General features: G+C 47.9%; 1 protein-coding gene across 2 annotated transcripts in view; it reads left to right on the top strand.

The window, feature by feature from the left end:
* Nucleotides 1-21,477, top strand: part of LOC127471163 (gamma-aminobutyric acid receptor subunit beta-4) — a 69,633-nt gene that overhangs the window by 30,823 nt on the left and 17,333 nt on the right. For both annotated transcript variants that reach the window (XM_051787834.1, XM_051787825.1), the window contains exon 4: nucleotides 15,124-15,344. In XM_051787834.1, coding sequence (XP_051643794.1) covers nucleotides 15,124-15,344 — 221 coding nt within the window. The remainder of the gene's footprint in view (nucleotides 1-15,123; nucleotides 15,345-21,477) is intronic.

Genomic DNA, 21,477 nt, shown 5'->3' with positions numbered 1-21,477 from the left:
GTATTTACAGATGCTTGTTGGTGTGTAGTGGTGCTTGGGTAGGGATACATTCAAATCTCTTAATATGGTGCCCAAGTCACTGAGGAGTCTGGCAGTGCTGCTGACTCAGGAGAACAAAGGGCACTCTGAGGCTGGGCAGGTGTCTGTCCTTGTGCTACCTGGCCTGAATGCTGCCCAAACTCACTATCACCTTCATGGTCTGGCTCAACCAGCTTGCTCTGATCATCCAACTCTGATGTTGTCCAGTGCCAATGACTTCAGAAAGAGTCCTCCCCTACTCCTGCATGTCCTTTCAGCTGAGGACTGGCCTTTTCAGGGTATGCTGTATATTTCTGCATGGTGGGACTAGAGGATAATGCTTCCAAGTGTAGCCTTTTCTCTCTCTGAGTAATCTTTGGGGACATATTTTTCTAGTACCAGACAGTTCAGACTCCCTTGAAGCATTAATGAACTATTTCAGTGAGGAAAACTACCAGAAGTTTTGTATGCATTTGAAATAAGAGATGGTTACCCTTCATAACGCTTCAATTTTCCTGCCCCATGATCTGTGCAGTCCTAAACCTGCTCCCTCCTGTGTGTCTGCACACCGTAGACAGCTCAGAGCATCCAGCCATTATAGTCATGATTTCTTTGTGCCTCCTATAATTTATTCATCCCAAGATGCTCTCCTACATCTGCAATAACATCATTTCAGTTTGTTATAGCACTGGCTTTAAAGTTTTATAAACCCGGTGACAAGTTGAAAAGTTACAAGAGGATTGTTGTAGAGGGCCTAGTGTAAGAAGCAAGGCTTCCAGATAGAAATGTTTGCAGGAATATATGTGTGAAAGGAATGGTGCCCGTGGGATTGCCAACACCTTCTGCTGGGGCACAGTCTGCAGCTGGGTGGGTTGGAGGGTGGTGCAGGATGCTCAGCGAAGCTGACCTTGATGCTTTGCTTCGTGGAGTCAGGATGGTTTGGGTTGGAAGGGACACTAAGGATCATCTCATTCCAACCCCCCTGCCATGGGCAGGGACACCTTTCACTATCCCAGGTTCATCCAAGCTCAGTCCAACCTGCCCTTGGGCAGCCACAGCTTCTCTGGGCAGCCTGTGCCAGTGGCTCGTGGCCTCCTGCTCCCAAGCCCTGTGTGACCAGGTGCCACACTGCTGTCTCACTGGAGTGACTGCTCTCACAGTGGCACACTGCACTGGAGCTCTTGGAGGTTATGGCAGGAAGCATCATCTCTGTTATTGCCCAACTTCTCAAAGCTTGCTTGAAAAACAAGCTGTCTCCTTTGGCAGTTTTCCCTGTTCAAGAGAGATGTAAAGCATGCCCCAAGACAGCAGTGAGCTGCAGGGGTTTAAAACTGGCTTTTAACCCAAAAGGAAGTGGATCAGGATTTGTGTAAGGGTGTTTTTGAGCAGGACTGTTCATCCTACAACACGTTATGCCATCAGTGGGGCATCACTCTTCTCACTACATCACATTTTCCATCTATTGGGCATGTCTGAGGTAGACTTGGTAGTGGAATCTGTCCTGAGCAGGCTTTGCAGTTCTGTTGTCACAGGAATATATGCATGGACTAGTTGAATCTCAATTTCAGTGTAACCCATGCACAGTAATAGATGTGTTTGACTCTGCTGTGTGCTGGACAGTTGGTGAAAGGAGGTGGTTTTTGGAAGGCTGGGCTCCAGAGGAGAGGCTGTCTTTGGTGCACAACACAGCAGCCTCTTGGGCTGTACATTCTCCATGTCAGAGCTCTTGACCTTTGGGCCCTTTCAGGAAAGGGGAAGGGAAATGCAGGAAAATGTACATGCATGGGGAATCTCTGATCTGGATGTGTGATGTCCAATCCATTCTGGAACTGTCCTGACAGTAAAATTGAGTGTGTAAAACCCTGATGTCCTTGGGGCTGATGCAGCTTTGGGAGTGGCCTTTGAGGACCCTCATCAGACCCTCTGTACACCTGTGATAATGGACAGAACAACTCTGCAGCCATATGCCCTTGAAAAGGATTTTCCATTGTTATAGATGTCTTGAGCTTTAAAAGCCAAGATTTTAAAGAAGAAATTTTTACTATTATACTGTACTTTTTACTACGGTCTATTATCTTCAAATATATCAACATTTTTCTTACTCTTAACTGAAAATGTTCTGCTTTGTTGCTGTCTCTCTTCAATGGAGAAATGACATACAGATATTTCCTAGTCTCTATTTCCCTAGGTATTGAAATGTTTTAAAAAAGCAAAGGTTAAAGCATTTAAATCCTACAGTTAGAGGTTTCTGGAGTTATATGCCATGAGGCACAGGTATGACATGACACTCCAGTGCTGTTAATGTTTCTCTGTAGCCTCGGGTATCCCCAGCTCTGGGACACTGAGGTATCTAAATTCAGTGTGTGTGTGTGTGCATGCATTACACCTTGGTATTCAAGGCTGCTGAATACTGAGGACTTCCAAAATATGGGAAAAACTAGGGGACAGCTTTGGTGCTGAGCTGCAGTCCTGCTGGATTGCTGTGGGCTCCTGGGGTGGTGGTGTTGCAGGTGGCAGAGGATGCTGAGGGGCCTTTCTATTGGAGGAGGACTCAGGTTGGATACTGGGAAAAATTTGTTCACTGCAAGAGGGGTTGAGCATCGGCACAGGCTCCTCAGGGAAGGGGGGAAGTCACCACCCCTGGAAGTGTTCAAAGAGTGAGCAGATGTGGCACTTGATATGGTTCAATGGGCTTGGTGGTATTTGGTCAAAGGATGGACTTGATGACCTTGGAGGTCTTTTCTAAGCCTAATGATTCTATGATTCTGAGTCTTGGTCTGATCAGGTCAGCTCATCCTGCAGTGTGGCATGGGAAGAATGGCAGAGCTCTAACTTAGGGTGAGGGATCCCTGCTGGCATGGATTGGTGGGGTTTATGTGCTTTTTTTCCTCCACACACAAGTGGTTTCTGTGTGCTGTGATCTGAACTGAGGTGTTGCAGCAGGCAGCTGGGATGGAAGGGTTCTCCAGAGCTGACAAGGATCTGTGCCTTCCTCTTGCTCCAGCACAACTGGGGTCACGCAGCTCTTGTCACTGCAGGTCCTGGGGTGTGGGGCTGCAGTGCATTGGGTGCTTGGGAAATCAAACAGTGGCCCTTTTGTACATGTGAAACAGCATTTTCCCGAGGGGAGGAGTTCCCAGGGGAGGCAAACTGTGCCCACTGCCATCAGTCACATCCAGGCACCTTGGGGACTTCCTCATGTCTCTTCTCCTCCAGCAACAGGAAGCAGCTTGTGCAGAGACACACAATCACTTGGGAAGCTGAAGGGAAGCAGCAGCATCCTGATGGTTTTTCCTTCTGCTGGAGGGATATTTGGAGAAATAAAAGATGGTTGTGGCAGGGTGGAGAGTAACCTCCAAACCATTGTGGACATGCCAGCTTTGAGGTGGTCTCTTTTGCAGGCAGGAGGTACAACAGCCTGCTCTGTGGCTCATCTAGATAGATGGTGAGAGTAGAAATCTGCTGAGCTCCCAGGAACACCTTGGCAACAAAGCAGATGCCAGGGACCCATCTCACCTGCCATCTGTGGCTGGTGTTTCTGTCCTTGCAGTGGTGACATCCTGTGGCTGCTGAGGCTTAGGGTGACTTTCAGCAGCACTGATACTGCCTTAAGTCAAGAATCAGATGTGGGTATCTGCTCACATCACACTGTGCTTTTCTTCAGTAGAATTCCCACTGGCTGTGCTGAAAAATCCCTTGGACTAAGGTAGTGTGTGAGGATAAGTAAAGCATCTGGCTTCAGGGGTGCTCTGCAGTGTGGTGGTGATGGGGGGTGTGTTGAATGCTCAAGTTTAAACAAGCAGTGATCATCTTTCTGCCCCAAAACCAGGGATGGATATTCCACAAGAGGGTAGGGTTCTGGCATAAAATAGTTAAGAATAAAGCAAGCTCTTGAAGGGGCCTGAAGTACTCCCCATTCATTGGTTCTGAAATCAGTTGCAAAGAGATTGTCCTGGCTTAAAAGCTAGAAAATAGGTCAGTGTGACTCATATGTCAATATTTACTGCATTTATGGCAACTTGTAGAGGGCAAAAATCTTGCCTGCCTTCCATAATATTTCACAAGTTATCCTGTTCCCATGACAAGATCCTCCCTCTGCCCTTGGTCCTGGTGTTGCTTGACTGCAGGGACAGTAAAATCACTACTACTTAGAGTCCAGTTGCTAAGAAACAAGCCAAAGATCACCATCCAGGCTCTTCAAATGCCAGGGCCAGCTGGAAGCTTGGATCTGCACAAAGCCCCAGGAATTCCTTCTGAGGCAGAGGTCTCAAGGACTGTGTGCATGTGCTGCTTGGTAAAGCAGCAGTCCTGCCAACCTGGGGTGGTCCTTGTGTGAGAGGGGACAGCTTTACCCCTTCCCCTAAAAGGGGGCTCCTATGCTTGTGCTGAAGGACTCTGCTGTTTTCCACATTAATGATGTCCTTGAATGAAATATTTTTGCTGCCTGAATGGTGTGATGCTGCCATGAGTAGGTGGTGAACTGTACAAACCTTCCTGAAGCAAGCTCTCAGCTGAAAGCCTGTGAACTGCTGGAGTAGGGCCACTCTCTCTTGCCCCTGGAGCTTTCTATCCTACTATGCTTGTTTCTTCCTAGGGATCTTCCAGCATTTGCCTGATATCTTAATGGGTGGGTTTGCCAGAAGGCCCTTTGTCTGCATAACTGGGAATTCCTGGTTATGGGAAAGCTGTTGGGTAAACTGGCTGGTTCCTAGCCTAGACCTTGGGGTGTGCAGTGTGAATAAACTCCAGTGGCAGCTCTTGTTGCAGCTGATCCCCCCCGTGCATCCTTCCACAGTGCTGTTATCCCTGAGGAGCAGCTCTGCAAGTCCTCCAGTGCACGTTCAAGCCTCGGGAGGCTGAGTCAACCCTGCCCCAGTGCTCAGAAACACAGGTCACATGTTCTGCTCACTCGGCAATTTCCCAGATGAGAAATGTTCTGGTGCTCCCTCTGAAGAGGCCCGAGTTCACTGTGCATTTCAGAGGTGACTCCACCCCACAGCAGGAGAGGAGTCGTGTTGGGGAGGATGAGAATCTGTGGCTCTACAGTTTGCAGCATGCTTTCAGCTGAACACTGCTATGTATTGCAGTGTTCCATCTGTTCCTGTATCAGCCAAGTTATCTTTAGATCTGAACATTGTCAGTGTTGTATGGTGCTGGTATGAACCACTTCAGCTTGCACCCTGGCATTCCTGTAGTAGTTAGAATTGCTGCTGCAGAAAACTTTACCCAGGATAAATTCCTTTTTTCTTTTTTTTTTTTTTCCCTGCTTGATTTTTTATTCAGGTTTTTACACGGGTAGAACACCCACAGCCTTATATATGTGTTTATATATATATATGTAATAAAAAGCTGGCTGTATTTGAGAGCAATGTTCCAAACTGCCACCTGTTCCAATAGCAACGTTGCAGCACTGGAGAGGATTACTGCAGAATGCTAAACTATCTTCCCCCAAGTGAAAGCTTCATCTGATTTGATTGAAAACCAAATTAGACCTTGAGAATCTGACCTTCTGACATCCTGTCACATATACATTTAAAGCATCTAGCAGCAGAGGATGTATCTGCACAAGAGTGGCAGTGCCTCAATATAGAACCTAAATCCAAATACGAGTGTGTGCATGTGGTGTTGCTATTTGAATATGTAAATAAGTGGGGCTATATATAGCTCTATATGTTATGTACATGTTAAGTGAAGGTGGCAGATATGACAGCTGAATGGCTTTGCTGCTTCTGAATGCTGGTAGAGGCTCTCTGCACGTTCCCCACATCTCTTGTGTTTGCTCCTACCCCTCTCAGCCTTCCTGCTATCACATTTTTCAGGCCTCTGGAGAAGATCGTGTGTGGGGACAGGAGTTGTTAATATTCTGAGTCTGTGCTGAGTTGCTAGGCTACAGAGAAAAAGGAACATTCAAGGAAAAGGGATGGTAAAAGGAAGAGGATCTGCTGAGCTGTTTGGAGATCCAGAAAGGTTCTCCAGTCAGACAGAAGGGATCATTTTGGGGAAGGAGGGCATGCATGCATGTGGGATGAGTTGTGGGTAGTCCCTGCTGTTCTGACACAAGCAGAATCTCAGGCCAGCTCCAGCCAGAAAAAAGTGGAGGAGGAGGGAGTAACAGGCAAGATCCACTGGCCCCTTCCATGTCACTGCTTGCAAGGTGTGGTCTCCTACAGCTGGTCTCCCACTACCTGTGCCAGAGTGCCCAGGGTCACCAGGCTGGAGGATGTCCTCTCAGACATCCTTTGCCCACTCTTTGCAGGGTGCACTACCATCTGAGGCTCTAGTGAAGAGGGAAGCAAACCCAAAACATACTCACTGCTTACAGGTTGGATCTCCTCTCCTTTTTCCTCTGCAGCAACCTGCTACCACAGTGTCTCCTGTAACTTCAGTGTGGCTGCAGGGGAAGGCAGTCTGTGGCTTGTGTCTCCTTCTCCATCCCCTTTGATGCTTTCCTAGGTTTTGGATACACAAAGTATTGACCCTTTTATTTATCAAGAGTTTGTAGCTAAGATTGCAGGGGACTTGAGGTTTTACAATGCAGAAGCTCCTGTCTGAGCCCAGTTATCCTGAATCTCTGCTGTTCCCCTGAAAATGAGTGTCAGGTATTTAGCTGTGCCAGCTGAGAGCCATCACACCTATCAGATGCCCTGTGTTCCACTCTTCTGGAAGGATGGGTTTGCCCTATCCTTCTGTTCCCTCTCAATATTACTGTCTGTATCAGATCCCTCAGAAAAAAAAATTAAGCAGTGCTTTTGGGTATTTTTATTATCTGGATACTTTATTTACCGAGCTCACATGGGCTCCCTGCCAGCTCTGCAAATAGAGCTCCTTGGCTCCAGGACTGTTGGTCCTGGTACTGCAGCGAGCACTCACTCAGCATGGACAGACACTGCAGCTTGTTCTCAGCCATCCACTTGGCTGTGAAGTCCAAGTCTGCTTGCTTGTGGCCCTCCACACCCTGCTGAAACCTCTTTTATTTTTCTTTGTGCAGCCTGTGATAAGCTTGAGCTGTGTTCAGCAGAATCAGGAGTGTTCCATGCAACTGCATTCTGAGTGCTGTTGTCAGGTAACTGCCCTGCTCCCATCCATCAGGTCTGTGATCCCACTGTCAGCACTGGGATGGATGGAGTGGGAGAGGGGCAGGATGGGCCATATGGTGTGCACTGCTGCTGGCCTCAGCCTGGACTGGCTGCCTTGGCTTTACCCTGGCAGAGCCAAGGGCAGAGTAACCCATGGGTGGAGGCAGAGGTTCACTAAATCCCTGAGGATGCACTGCCTGGTCAGCAATCTTGGCAGTAGGAGCTGTTTCCTAGAACAGATCTGTTGATACCCCAATACTTCCTGGTGGTCCCAGAATGACTGCACAGTGCTCTGTGCACACCACAGTTGAGAAAGTTGATTTCTAGCCCTTTTCTCTGGCAGTACTCCATCTTACTGAGCTTGTCAACTTAGAGGCTGCAGACACAGCTGTGCAGAATGTTCCCATGTAGAAACAGTCACCCCAGACACAGAACTGGGTCTCTGGGTGCAGGAGTTTTTCAAGTGCAATAGTTTGCATCTAGTTTGATTGAGCTTGTTGAAAAGTAGGCCTTGCTTTTCAAACCCCAGGGCTTCCATCCTCTATGCTTAGGAGACTACACTTGACCCCGTTGCCAGAAATATGTTCTGCTCTTCTGTGCTTCACCATCTAATCTGCTTACTCCCAGTTACCCTTCCTACACGATCAAACTTTGCTTTCTGCAGGAAATAAACACCATTCTAACCTTTTTGGTCAAGCCAATCTGTGCCAGCCTAGTTGAGGTGATTGTTTCACCCAGGACATGTTAGTTGTCTTAAATCATTTAAAGGACGTGTTTGCCTCTGGCTGCCTCCTGGGAAATGACATCTTTCTGGCAATTCTCAGAACCTGAAGTAGCAAACATTCCTTCTCTAACTTAAAGCAGTGTCTTTAAAGCACTCTGTGCCTCGATATTGTTGCAGAGAGTCTCATGGTTTCAATGTCCAGAGCTGCATATATGGCATTTTATTTTGCTGTGTAAAGCAGTAATATTGCTTCATTTATAACGTGGTTCCCCACCTATGCAACCACAAACTGTACTGGTGGTCTTGACTGCACTGGGAATTACAAACTCTGTTTAATTTTTTTTCCCCTCAGGAAGGAAAGACTCGTTCCTGTGTTTACACACACAGCACTTGCCTAGAGATGTGGAGATCCCAAACTGCAGCCTGGAGCTGGGGTTGGTGCTAGTCAGTTAAAAATCAGGGTCTGATTTTTACAGATAAGGGAAAATGAAGCATTGGTGAAAGTGCCCGAAGTCATCTACAGAATTAGCATTAGGTGAGCTGAAATTGGTACCCAGAGGTGTCTTCTAGAGTAGCTGATTTCAAGCCCTTTAACTGCTTTAATTCCCCATTCTTCCAGCCTTTTTCCCCATTGTCTTCCACACGGACACTGACTAGTAGAGACCATCTCTCCTGCTTGACGTAAAGTCTGCCTGGATCACTGTCCAGTAAAACTCTTGTCATGGTGAAGAGAATGTTTAATTTAAATATAAAAAAGGTCCAGAGGAGTGAAGAGTTCTGGGAATGTTCTGGAGAAATGCCTTTTTCCATTTCCAGGTCGATCCTGCTACAATCCCTATTGAGTTGCAACCACTTTAAAATGAGCTTTACCTCAGCAAGTATAAGGTAAAAATGTCACTACAAGGTGAGAATTCTTTGAAGATATATGGAGGGGCTGTGAAGACCCTTTGAAGGGTTTTGGGGATACATGCAGAGGTGGTGAAGACCCTTGGAAAAGGTTTAGAGAGCATCTCCTGTCTTTCAGCATCAACTTTCCCTTCACATAATCCAGTTTTCTTCCTCCATCCTTCTGAGGGCTTTAGAAACTGATACCTTCACTAGTCACCGATCGAATGTCTCACTTAAATTTAATTTACTGTAATAGGCTAGTTGTTGCATGTTTAATTAAATGCAAAGTGATTATTAAAAATGTTTTTTTGAGCTTTCATGGCTGGATATTAAATGTGCCCATATGTGTATGGCAACAACGTGCTGTGAGGCAGCCAGGGTGGTGCCAGGAAGGTGAGAAAAGATGAGTTGGGAGAAGGTGGATGGGAGAGGGGAGGAGAGAGGTGGGATGCAGGCAGCAGCCCTGTCCTGTGGCCTCTAGGTGTGTGGAAGGCAGCAGTGTAGTGGACTAGATGAGTGCAGGCAGACAATGGAAGGTGAAGATGGCCTTTGGAAGCACCATGGTCCCCTGCCAGGGGTCAGCAGAAGCCCATGGCAGCATAATCTGTGTTAAATTACCCGGCACATCAAACCAGGAGGCATTGTTGTAATATGGGCAAGTCCTCAGACTCCCGTTCTCAGCCCTGCAAAGCCTGGTCATGGCTGTGAGGCTCCACAGGGACACTGTGGTAATGCTTGTGTGTCCCACTGTGGCAATGGGTGACCTTGTGCTCTCCTAGAGAGAGGTTCAGAGAATTAACAAGGGGGGCTAAGTGAAGACTTTGCCTTAAGTAAACATGGGCATGCTGGAAGCAGAGGTCAAGAGCATCACCTGCTCTGGGGTTTGAGTGCAAGCTGGTAATGCAGAAACAGGGAGCTCAAACAATCCTGGTTTTGGGGATGGAATGGGCTCTGGGTTTTGCTCAGCTACCAGCACATGAGGAAGCAAGTGAGGAGAGGAGCCCAGCAGGTATGTTGTGAATTAGCTCACAGATTTTATGGCTTAAGGATAGAAACTGCCTGGCATTGTTTTCCAAGAGCTTGCCCGAGGAAGATGTCATGCTGCAGGTGGTGATTTTGGGATTGCTGCCTGTAACACTGAGCAAGGTTGCTGTTCAGCCTGTGTTCACAGAGCAGGTGATGCTCATCCCCGTGCCCTTCAGTTCTGGCTTTGTCCTCTTGACCTCTGCTTCCAGCAGGACTGGGGCTGTTAAGCAGGATGACATGTGGTGCTGCCTCCTGCTCAAACAGGGCACTGATGTACAGGCTCAGGAATCTGAAGGCCTTGTCATGGGCAGATCAATGCCCTCCTGGCTCAGCACCCAGCTAGAAATGTCCTCTGTCTTACACCTGCAGGACCAGCACCACTCCAGGTGCTGCAGGGATAGGGCAAGGCAGGAGAGAAATAGGGCAACAAAGCCACACTTTGCTCACACCCCCCTAATTGTTGAGGATGTCGCTGATACCTGTCCCAGTTTCTGGACATGCATTCAGCAATTAAATACATGCAAATTACTAGAAAAGTAGATCAGATTAGTGAGGGGAACACATCCATGCAAACTACTTCTCAGGTCCTAAAGAAAACGAGTTCAAGAGCACAAAGACCTGCAGCACAGAAGGGCATAGTCTGTACCCTGGAAGCCAGTCCTTCCTGGCATTATTTACAGAGGGAGTGCAGGTGGAAGGTGCTCTTCCGAATTCCCAAGTCAGTGCTGACACCTTGTTATTCAAAAAGAGGGAAAGTGGAAAGAGATTTGTGTCTTTCTCACCTGCTAAGGCAGGGAGGAGGGCAGCATCTGAGATGGTTGTCACTTTATGTCTAACAGCTGTCACGCAAAACCTCAGATTTGTAAAACCGAGCACTGGCACCAGCAGCAAAACAGAAATTAAAAGCAGCATTTTGGCAGAGTGCTGTGCCCATGGAAAGTACAGGAGGTACAAAAGCTGCTGCCTCCTTCCCTAAGCAAAGGTGAGAGTCTGAACAGACTTTGTGCTGTCTTAGGGCTGGAAAGCTGTTCTCAGGTATTTACTGATGTCAGGTTAACTGGTGCATGTTAAGGTCTGGGATCCATCCATTTATGTGTTTGGAAATGGACAATCCCTTAGGAGGGCAAAGTAGTTTTCTTTCCCAAGCTTGCTAAAGGAGAACTGTGGCCACTGTGCTCTGTCCTTCCTGTATTCCCCTGTATGTTTTACACTGCTCCAGTTCTTTGCAACTGACTGCAGGCAGATCCTGCCTTCTCCCCTTCAAAATAATTCCTATTATTCCCCTACCCCCTCCTTCAAATGGAACATACTTGAGGACTACTTTGTACTTTAATTTCTTTCCCAAGAATGACGGGAACAGGAGATGGTGTTTAATCATCAAAGAAGTTGAAGCCAGCAAACTGTTCATTAGTCTCTGGCAGTGGCAGCTTGGTTTTTACTAAGTCAGATGTTCCATTTTTCTCCCTCTTTCTGGAGCATCTTGGCTTTCCTAATGTTCTTTTGTGATCTTGGACAAGGAGACCATATGTCATTTGCTTATATAGGGAAAGACTTTTATTTGGTTGCCTCTCCAAAAGGAGGTGCTTTATCAAAGTCAGGGTTGAGGGGAAATGAGGGGAAAAAAAGTCAAGTTGTGCAGCCAGTGCTAGAGGTGAGTTGCAAAACCTCCTTTATCCCTCATACCCAGAGTCCTGCAGCAGCAGAAGAGCAGTGAACTCTCTCCCCTGCAGAGAAGTTACTGCTTCCAGCACCTTACAATGCTTGGGGAAATACAACCTCCACTGGCCTGGAATAGTCACCTTCATGGGAAACATCCGTATTGCCAGAAATGCTGTATTCTGAGCAAATATTTTACTCTTTTACATACATTATTCCTTCCCTTTCTGATCCTGGCTTTTGAGTCTGGTGTAGCCCCTAATGAGCATGAACACTCCTGTCTCTGGACTGGTTTAGTGCAGAGGATTCTCCAGGTCACAGCACAAAGGAAAATACTTTGACCCAACCTGCCCCTGATCTGTGTCTCCTGGGAGTTGTGCTGAGGGTTTAGGAAGCAGCTGCCTGGGAGTTCTGTTGGGAGATAGAAGAGGGTGGAACTTTGGCCTTGCAGCAGCAGGCTCAGTGTCCTTGGGCAATTCTTTCCTGTTAGTCCCTTCCTGTGATGAATTGAACTGTATTTCCCACATTGATGCTTAGACCTTCTAAAATGCTGTTATGTTCCTGACTTTGTGCTTCTGTAACATCAAAATCCACAGGCTCTGTGGAAAGTTATTTCCATTACCTTGCCTTCAGTCAGTTCTTGTGCAACAGCCCATTGCTGAATGTCAGATACTGTCATCATATATCCCTGCTCTGTTTAACCCATGCAACAGTTTTCCCTCCTTGTTGCCTGCTGCCTCTATCAGAGCCTTTCAACTGCTTTTGAGTGTGTCTGTTGTTATTTGTGTCCTGTTGAGCAACCCTGAAGTGTCTAAAAGGGGATGGGACCCTGTAAACCTGAGTAACACAAGGTTATGATTGTTTACTGACTTTTAATACAAGCACTACAGGGAATCAGAAAAGATAAAGACTGATCTGTACCTGGTTTAAAGTGATGTAAATATAGTGAAGAACTAAACTGTGGAACTCACTACCACAAGATTGAAGATGCCAAAGGCTGAAAAATAAGACAAACTCATAAGAGAAGCTGAATATCTTCAATTAAGAAGGTACCAGCTCTGCCTGGGGAGATCCTTAAGTCTCAAAGAGCTGGAGAATTGAATATCACAACAAAGACTGTTTTGTTTATATTCTTCCCTGATGTTCTCTCTACTGTTGCTGGAGACAGGATACTAATGTAGAAAAACTTTTGGTCTGCCACAGTACAACCCTGTCTCCAAAATCAGCACAGATACATTTTTAAGAGTAGCACTTGGGACACACACCAGGCTTCCAAGACGCTGCCCAAAGAAACCCAGGAAGGTTTGAGAACAGAGCTCAGGCCTGGGCTGGGCTGGCTTTTCTTCCCCAGAAAGGTCTCTGTACCTGGAGAACCTCATCAGCCTGATGGCTGGGGCGTAGGCTTTTATTTCTGCACCCCTCTGGGTCTGTTCCCATCAATCCTGGGAGTGCAGAAGATGTGTTTAGAAGGTGTATTGTTCACTTTGTGAGCAGCTTGCCCTTTCTGCCTTCTGCAGATCAGTGACACCTCTTGTCTGCTGCTGCTTGAAGGCTGGCAGGAGCCTGCAGTGACAGTGGGGTGGCCTGGTTAGGGGTGAGGTGGTGCAGGGCTCTGTCAAGGACCAGGAAAATGCAGGTCAGTGAAGCAACTTGCCAGGGTGTGCGGGTGGAGTTCTCAAAGGGGGAGAATGGGAATGATGCCTCTGGAGCCAGGTTTCCCACAGGCAGGGGATGAGTCTGTTGCCAAGGAGGGTAAATGACTCCAGGAACTCGGGTGCTCTGCTCCTCTGTGCTCTCACTGCAATGCAGGTCCAAATACCCTGGAAGGGATTCTGGGCGCAACATTTTCCTTTGCAAGGTCTTGACCAAAACAAAAATGTTTGTGCCCCTGAGAGATGGACTGTGAGGCTTCTGAGGCAGGAGTTTACAGTCCTTTAAAAAGCAAAGCAAAACAGTTCCTTGACCAGAAAGCTGTCAGTGTGTTTTTGTTCTTTTCAAGATAACACAGAAGGTGACAGCTATAGCTTCTGTATCTGGTGTACTCCACAGAGTTACTCTGTGACCTTTCAGATATGCATGTGGGTCTCAATTTCTGAATCATAGTTAGATACCCAAAAGCTGGCATTACCCATAATGTGGGATTCTTTGAGCTTGTTTTCAGAGATGTTAATCAAACCTGGCTTTGAGTGAAGTCAGTGGGAGGAGACAGGCAGGCAGGATGCCTCAGTGCTCAGCCCAGATGTTGGTGCATGAGCAAGTTCCTCATCAGCCTTTTGCACAGAGCTGGAATTTGCAGAGTTGAAATGCTTGTCATGCAAATCCATGTGGTCAAGAGGATTCCTGTAGCACTGCAGGTATCTGCTTTGGAAGAGACCATCTGATCCCACCTGTTCTAGATCATTTGCATGCCTTTGCAAAAATGCTTTTTATTTTAGGACTTGGGAAATAGTCACTGGTTTCTGTAAGGTCACTGTCAACAAGACTTGTGCCCAATTCCTAATTGACATCCTGTTATTTGGTTTACCCTGCTATCTGGTTTACCCCAAAAATCTTGGCTCCTAGCCTGTTTAAGAGCTGTTGTGAGAATGTTTCCTGGCATTAGTGTGTACAAGACTCCTTCCTGTACTGCTTGTTTACCTGGGAATAAGTAATTTTTTCTTCTAGCATGTGGCACCATACTGTGCCTCTGAACAAGCCGATCCGAGGCCTCTGGATTTCCCCTGGAAGTGCTGTTACTGTGCAGCCACAAGTATGGTTCCTGCAGAGCTCCAGCTGTGGGCTCCAGAGCAGCAAACCCGTGCCCTCTATAAAACTCTTGTCTTAGTGCCAGCTTGTTGCTGTTGAACAGGAGAGGAGCAGGAGATGTGTGGCATTGTGCTAGCTGGGCGTGGTGCAGGAGTTACAGGATCACTTAGGTTGGAAAAGACCTCCACGATCGTGGAGTCCAACCTTTGACCAGTCACTGCCTTGTCAGCTAGAACTTAGTGCCGTGTCCAGTTGTTTCTTGAACACCTCCAGGGATGGTGACACCACCACCTCTCTGGGCAGCCCTTTCCATTGTTTAGTAAAACTCTCCATGAAGAAATTCCTTCTGATGTCCAAATTTATGGGAAATTTTTCAGGGAACTGCCCCTTTACCAGTGGATCATGCTCCACTGACAACAGATTTCCTCCACATATGTCCCTTCCTGAGAATCACAATGAATTCCCAGCTTAACTCGTGTAACAAGGCAAGTGCTAATAGCTTGTCACGGCTGGCCTGGGTTGACTTTGAAACTTTGGCCTCGAGGAAAGATTCTGCATGTGCCCTTTGGAATCTCCTGAGCTTCTGCTGGTAGCAGAATTGGCTTTTCCCAACTGTGTGGTAACGAGCAGTGGATGGGCACAACTGCCCGGGGTCCAGACACCTTTGTGGGACTTCCCTGGGAGATGAACCCTTGAAGTCTTTGGTGCTGTGTAGCTGTTGGTTGACATCCTTTAGTGCACAGTCCAAATGACTGCTGGTTATGCAGACGAGCTCTCAGTAGGCTGGGATGACACGAGTGGGATGGACTGAAGTCATGTAGTGCCGTTCTGTCCCCTACAGAGCTCAGGCTTGCTCCTGTTTTCCCAGAACCAAACACAGCACACCCCCCCTCCAAAAATAAAGACCCTGTGGAGATATGAAGACAAACACAGCAGTGAAGGGGTGGGGTGACAGTGGCACAGGGTGATGTTTTCATGTTTCCCTCCCAGGACTACACCATCACCATGTACTTCCAGCAGAGCTGGCGGGACAAACGCCTGGCGTACAACGACCTTCCTCTCAACCTGACCCTGGACAACCGGGTGGCTGACCAGCTGTGGCTGCCTGACACCTACTTCCTGAATGACAAGAAGTCCTTTCTGCACGGGGTGACAGTGAAGAACCGCATGATTCGCCTCCATCCCGACGGGACTGTCCTGTACGGCCTGAGGTGAGTCTGAGGGGAGTCTTTGTTGGTTGCTGTCCAAAAGGGCACCTCATCTGAACTTCCCCCATTTCCAAAGATAGTCTGGTAAGGCAAGGACCCAAAAGCCTAAAAGATACTCAGATGTTGCAAAGTTCTGTGTGATCTGTTCTTTCTCCAAGCTGGAAATAGTGGTTTCCTTTGAGCCTCCAGCGTTTCCTGTGGTGCCAGGGATGGATGCTGGAGATGGGAATAGTCTGCTCTGGGCGTCTCAGGTCACTGTCACTCATGTTTCATAACTCTTTTTCAGATGCTTGTGATTTTCTGAGGGTTTGGCCTATGGAGATGAGCCTTTCTTACTTTTGTATCTAAGGCCGAGTTTCTGGAGCGTTTGAGTCAAATCACTTGAGTAATTTTTGAGTTGGTCATAGAAGACAGGTTTTTGTATGGTTAAAAACAATGTGTGTTTACTAGAGCAATTCTTAAAATTGAGGCTTGAAAGTTGGTGTCTAATAGTAATGGTCTTCAGTGAGAAGGCTTTTTATAGTGTCTGGAATAAATTGACATAAGCAAGTCCAAAGCCTTTGAAATTGCTGTGACTGTGTGTGGTGGAGGGAGCAAAGTTTGGGCTGTTATCTGGCTATGTGAAGGGGCCAGAGTAGGTAAGAAAGTTAAATGGAGGTAGCAGAGGATTAAAAAGGGAATTGCCAACTGTGGAATGCTGTAGTGAAACCCTGGTAATGACTTTCCCAGCCCTGTGTTTGTCTGCTTTTCTCCTAATATTTTTTGGGTTTGGGGTCTTGGTTTTTTTGCTGTTGGTTTGGTTTGGTTGTGGTAGTTTGTTTTTTTGTTTTGGGGGTTTTTACCCCCTTTTCAGCTACTCAAATTCACAGCTGGCTCTTTCAACCTGCCTCCACAACTATAAATGTTTGTGATAGCTCTGGGCTTATGTCCCACTGCAGCAAAAGGGGGAGGAAGGACCTTTCTCCTTCCAAGAGAGTACACCCACCCCTTCCCATTTACAGTGTCAGCTCCTCTGCTGCTTCATGTTTTGTGGCAAAGTCTGACTTGTGTGATTGTTTTCCTCCTCTTTAAGTAGCTGGGCTGTTCTGGGGAGGGTAGGGCTGGGTGTGGGCATGGCAAAGCAGGAGGGTGCCCAGGACCTCAACCTGCCAGGGCAGCAAGGTGGTCGTGCCCTGTACTCTCCCTGTAGCAGAGCCCTGGGAAGCCAAAAGAGCAGAAGTGACTGCTGGTGCTGAGGGACAGGCTGTGGGCTCATGTCTGCACTGTTTTTCCCTTCCAGTTAGTGGATGCTTCTTGCTCCAGGCCCCCAGAGACAGCAAAAGGTGCAACAAGCCCAGCTTTGTGACTCTGACCTTGTGGTGCCTCTCCCTGCCTGGGACAGGTACATTTATCTCCCTGCCTTACACTGGTGATGTTGTCTGGCTGATACTGCCAGGGAGCCCTGAGCCAGGTTTACTGACCCACTGGAAAGGCTGCAGCCTTTCCACAGCTCACTGCCCCAAATTTCCACCTTGTACAAAGACAGGAGTGAAGGCTGGGCGGGGAGATGTGCGAGTAAGGGCAGGTAGGAGTATAAACTCAGCCTGGTGGGAAGGAGGGGGCAAAGAGTGCTGCTGAGCTCTTTGCTGCTGAGCCAGCCCACCTGGGTGCAGAGCTGCCTCCCCCAGGCTGGTGGGAAATCTTTGCACACACCTGCACAGCAAAAGAAGAAGAAGAAGTGCTGGTGTATTTTTATCAGCTGCCGTGTAGTCAGCTCACATAATGAGTGGTGTGAACCCAGCAGCACAGGTGACAGGCACTGGAAGTCCTTGGAGAGGTTGCACTCGAGCTGGCTGGGGCTGGGACACTGTGCAAGCACCTGGAGCACTGTCCTGTCCCTTCCTCTCCCCTCCCACAGGGCCCAGAAGTGCAGGGGAGGGAGCTCAGCTCCCTCAAATGACCTGTGTAAAAGGCTGAGATGGGGAAAATTGCATCCAGGCCAAAAGAAAGGGAATCACAGCTGTTTGCCCATTATTTCTGGGTCCAGAGTAAGAGCTACCTGTGTTGGTTTAACTTTTGGCTGGTTTTCCTGGAAGCTGCTCTTTTGCCCCTGGAGAAAATGGCAGTTGTGAAAATGAAGCACTGAGCAGCTGCAGCTCCTGTTCCCAAACTGCACCTCAGGTCAGGGTCTGAAAGTACTGGGGGACAACCCAGGTGCCCTGAATGCTTGAAGTCCCTCTAGCTTTGTTCATAATGGTGTGGACAATAGTTTCTTTAGGGCTGCTTTCTGTACCGACTCCTGCACCTGCAATTTTGCTGAAAACAGAAGTACTAGGTCCAGTTTTCTGGGTGCAAATAACTGTGATCCCATTCCAAAATGCACAGCCTTGTGCAGAGCAGATGTAAGCAAGGAAGCAAACAGTCACTGAATATTCACCTGTGTTCCCTTCATCTTTGTAAATATGCCCCCAGTCTTGTCCTCCAAACAGGAAGGGAGCTGCAGGTCCACCCTGTGTTTTGAAGCCTGCTCTTGTCTTGAATTTTGAGGTAGAATTTATAAAATGGAGTTGCCCTGATGGAAGAAGGCCAGAGGGGGAAATCCCTGTTTCTTTTCTGTTGTTTGCCTGTTTGTTTTTCCCTGAGCAAGATCCCACATCTCCGCTCCTTCTCCTGCTACCTTCTCGCCAGCCACTTCCCCCTCCTTTGAGCTGATCCTGTAGCAAAGTGACTCAATCATGCTATTTGTGGCACAACACAGTCATTTTTCTTTCCAGCAGTCTCTGATGTCAGAGACCAGGGAGGATGGCACCCTGGCAGGCCCCTGCCTTCAGCAAGTGCTCCATGGACCGGCAGGATCGGGCTCCAGCCCTGGATCAGACCCCAGGGTCCAGCTCAGCTCCCACCCAAGTCAATGGGTGTTTTGTTCCTGACTTCAGGGAGAACAATATCAGGCTCCAGATAACTTGTTTGCACGAGTAAATGGAGCCCTTTGACCCACTGTGAAAACTGGGTGTCAGAAAAGCATGTTCTTGGTTTGGGTAGAATTAGCAAATTAAGGGCTGAAGGGAGTGCAGCAGATGTGATGTAGCTGCATCTCAGGAAAGCACTCAATACAAAAGCTTACTCCAAAATTAAATCTCACTGGGCTCAGATTAAAAGCTGGTTGCCAGGTCTCCAACAAAAGGAATGCCTGAGCAGGGATGATGCTGGGATGCTGCAGGGCTGCAGGCAGGACTGGTGTTCCCTACCCCCTTCCCCGCGGACTGGCAGATGGCACAAATCCCACAGGGCCAAGGAGGGGCCTGGAGCCCAGACTGAGCCCAGAGGGCACTGTTACCTCTGCAAACACCCAGTGGCATGGGAGGATGGAGAAGGTGTAACCTGACATGAAGGTGCCTGAACTCACCTGGCCCGTGAACACCTTGTGGGAATGCAAAGTGAAGCACAGGAGAGCTGTGGCATGAAACAGGGAAGTGCTACAATGCTGTGGAAATTCTGCAGTATAAAGGGAGGCTTAAAGGTGCTACCCACAAAGCTAAAGCAGTCAGCTACTGGGTATTGGAGGGAGCTGGATAAAATAGTGAGGAAAAGCTGGATAGCACTGGCTGAATTTAATATATTTTTCCTCCTAGTGGCTTTTTTTTTTTTTGTCAGAAATTGCACTGGTTTCATCAAATTTTAAGCAAAAAAATCAAAAAATTAGGGAGAAATTTTTCACTTAAGAAAAAGCATTTTGGAGAATATCCATACTTCGCTCTTAGTTTTATGTAGAAAATGTTTCACTTATGTCAATATTTCCCTCACTATTTCAAGCTGCTTTGGAACCAGTACTGATGTCTAAGATGAAGAATTGCCAAGGCTTTCTCTGGACCTCCAGAGACTGTCTAGTCCACCCCTGCCACAATATTCAATAAGCTTTACACTGTCACACATACAAGCTATACATTACAGTCTGAGATTTTTATTTCCTTTTCTGGACCATGTAGCATCCATTTGGTAGTGAAACAAGTTGACACTGGTCAAGTGCTGATGTCACCAGTATTTTGCTGTCTGTTTTCAGAGACCTAAAAATAGAAACAACTGTAACAATGCTGAAATTCTCGGGTGGTAATTGGAAATCGTATTTGAAACCGGCTTTAAAAACCCTTCAGGGAAATCTCGAAGCTATTTGATTTCGTTCTAATTAGGGACAAAACTGGATTTCAGCAAAACAGGTGATTTGAGGAGCCCGGGCTGCATCCCTGAGCTCGAGGGGGAGCTGGGATGGTGGGAAGCAGGCACAGAGCAGGGTGGACAGCAAACGAGATGTGATGCCTGGCTGGCGAGGAGCCCAGGCAGTGTAAACTGAGCAACTGGAAAACTGCAGAGGAATTTGATGATGGAGACTGAGTCCTGTGCAGGGAGAAGGAGGGATCTCCTCCTGCCAAGGTGGGAGTGCTGGTGGGAAACGTGTGCATGTGTGTTGTCAGTTGTTGTATCCCTGCCCATGATGATGCAGCGAGGTGTGTTTTGGAGATGAGTCAGTGTGGGAGCACGCAGAGGTGCCAAGGCATGTGGGGAGCCTGGGGAGGCAGAGCCCTGCTGTCCTCATCAGTGTAAGTACCTGTTCAGTGCTTAAAGCAAGGGGGAGAGAACGGTCACGCTTCAAACAACTCCGGGTTTGCAGTTTGAAACTGAGAGGAGCTGGCTGTGTCTGCTTGGGCTCTGCTTCAGTTCTGCTTCTCTTGAGTTCTCATCAGCCAGCTGCTCCTGGGGGATGTCTCTGATTGCAGCCAGTTACTGCTGACCCACTTGTGGACCAGACCTCGTTCCTGGGCACCACCTCTGGCTCACCTTGCACAGGGAGGCAGGGCAGGTTGACAGACCTGTGACAAGCATTGCACCCACACTGTCAGAGCCTCCAGGGCTGCCCTGCCTGCTCCCCATGGCTAGGGTCCTGCTGGAGCTCATCTTTGGGGGCTCCTTCATAGCCCCCATCTCCAACCTGCCGCTTGACCAGGACCCAGCCCTGTCAGCATTACCCTCCCCAGGTCCCACCCTGGGGTTATTTAGCTCTCCAGTCTATAGAAAGGTTTCTCCTGCTCCTGTCTCACTTGAAACCAGCTGTTTTCAGCCATGTCCTCATTTTCTCCATGGGTGTTATGTGATTTTCTGCAGACAAGGTGGCCTGATGGGTTAGATGGAGGAGTTTTTAAGAGTGAGGATTTTTTTCTGTACCGAGACCACTGAGCAATTTTCTTTTCCCATCTCACAGGCCAGAAGGGAATAAATCCTCTTTTTTTTTTGCTTCCCTTTCCCTCCCTGAGAGAGGTTTCTCTGGAAATGTGAGAGATGAATCAGGCTCTGCCCTGTCTCTAGGAGCTCTCCCTGCTCCCTCCCCAGCTTTGCCAAAGGCAACAGAAATCTCTCCCTTGGCAGCTTGGGTGCAAAGAGTCGGACTTATATCCATTCATCCACCCCCTTGGAGCTAGTTCTGCAACCTTGTCCTGCTCTCACCACAGAGCTCTGCCTTGGCCCAGCTCCTTAGCATAAAGATGTGGAGGTTGGAGAAGAGTTTGTTAGGTGGGTGAGAGGAAATGAGGATTTAATTACCAGCTCAGCTCCCCAGCTGAGGCTGAGGAAAGATCCTCCTCTTATTTTTGCCTCCTAGAATCAGGATTGGGGATTTAACAGGAAACAGTGGAAGAAAGTTTAATAATATGGAACTTCTGAATAACCTTGGAAGCTGTGGAAGAAGTTGGAGGTCACTCAAACAGGGCAAAGCAGCAAACCAGAGGTGCTTCTCCTTCCTTAATGTTGCAAGAACAAAGGCAAACACCACCAGGGTCTGGCTGAATTGCTGCCTGTGCTACATCTCCTATAAGTCTGACTTGTTTGTTAGCACAGATAGAGGTCAAGGATGTGGTGAGTGAGTGTTTTAAGGTTTCACCACCTCAAAGGAGTATCCACTGTCTCCTGACAGATCAGTGTCACATCTGGCTCTGAACCCCCAGCTCACCCTGGCAGCACCTCTTAGTCTTCCTGCTTGTCCTATCCCAGCCACCCCTCTAAGCCCATCCCTGGACTTTGCCTATTCTTTGCCACGTCCCACAGGTTTAAGTCTTGGGTTGCTGTTTTATTAATGCAGCTTAACCCAGCCTGATGCTGCTGAAGGGAG

This window comes from Manacus candei, unplaced genomic scaffold, assembly GCF_025592945.1.
Source record: "Manacus candei isolate 608988 ecotype Guabito, Panama unplaced genomic scaffold, ASM2559294v1 h1tg000003l, whole genome shotgun sequence".
In the NCBI taxonomy this organism is placed as follows: domain Eukaryota; kingdom Metazoa; phylum Chordata; class Aves; order Passeriformes; family Pipridae; genus Manacus; species Manacus candei.
The sequence above is the reverse complement of the archived record's forward strand: the minus strand, read 5'-3'. Positions and strand labels throughout refer to the sequence as shown.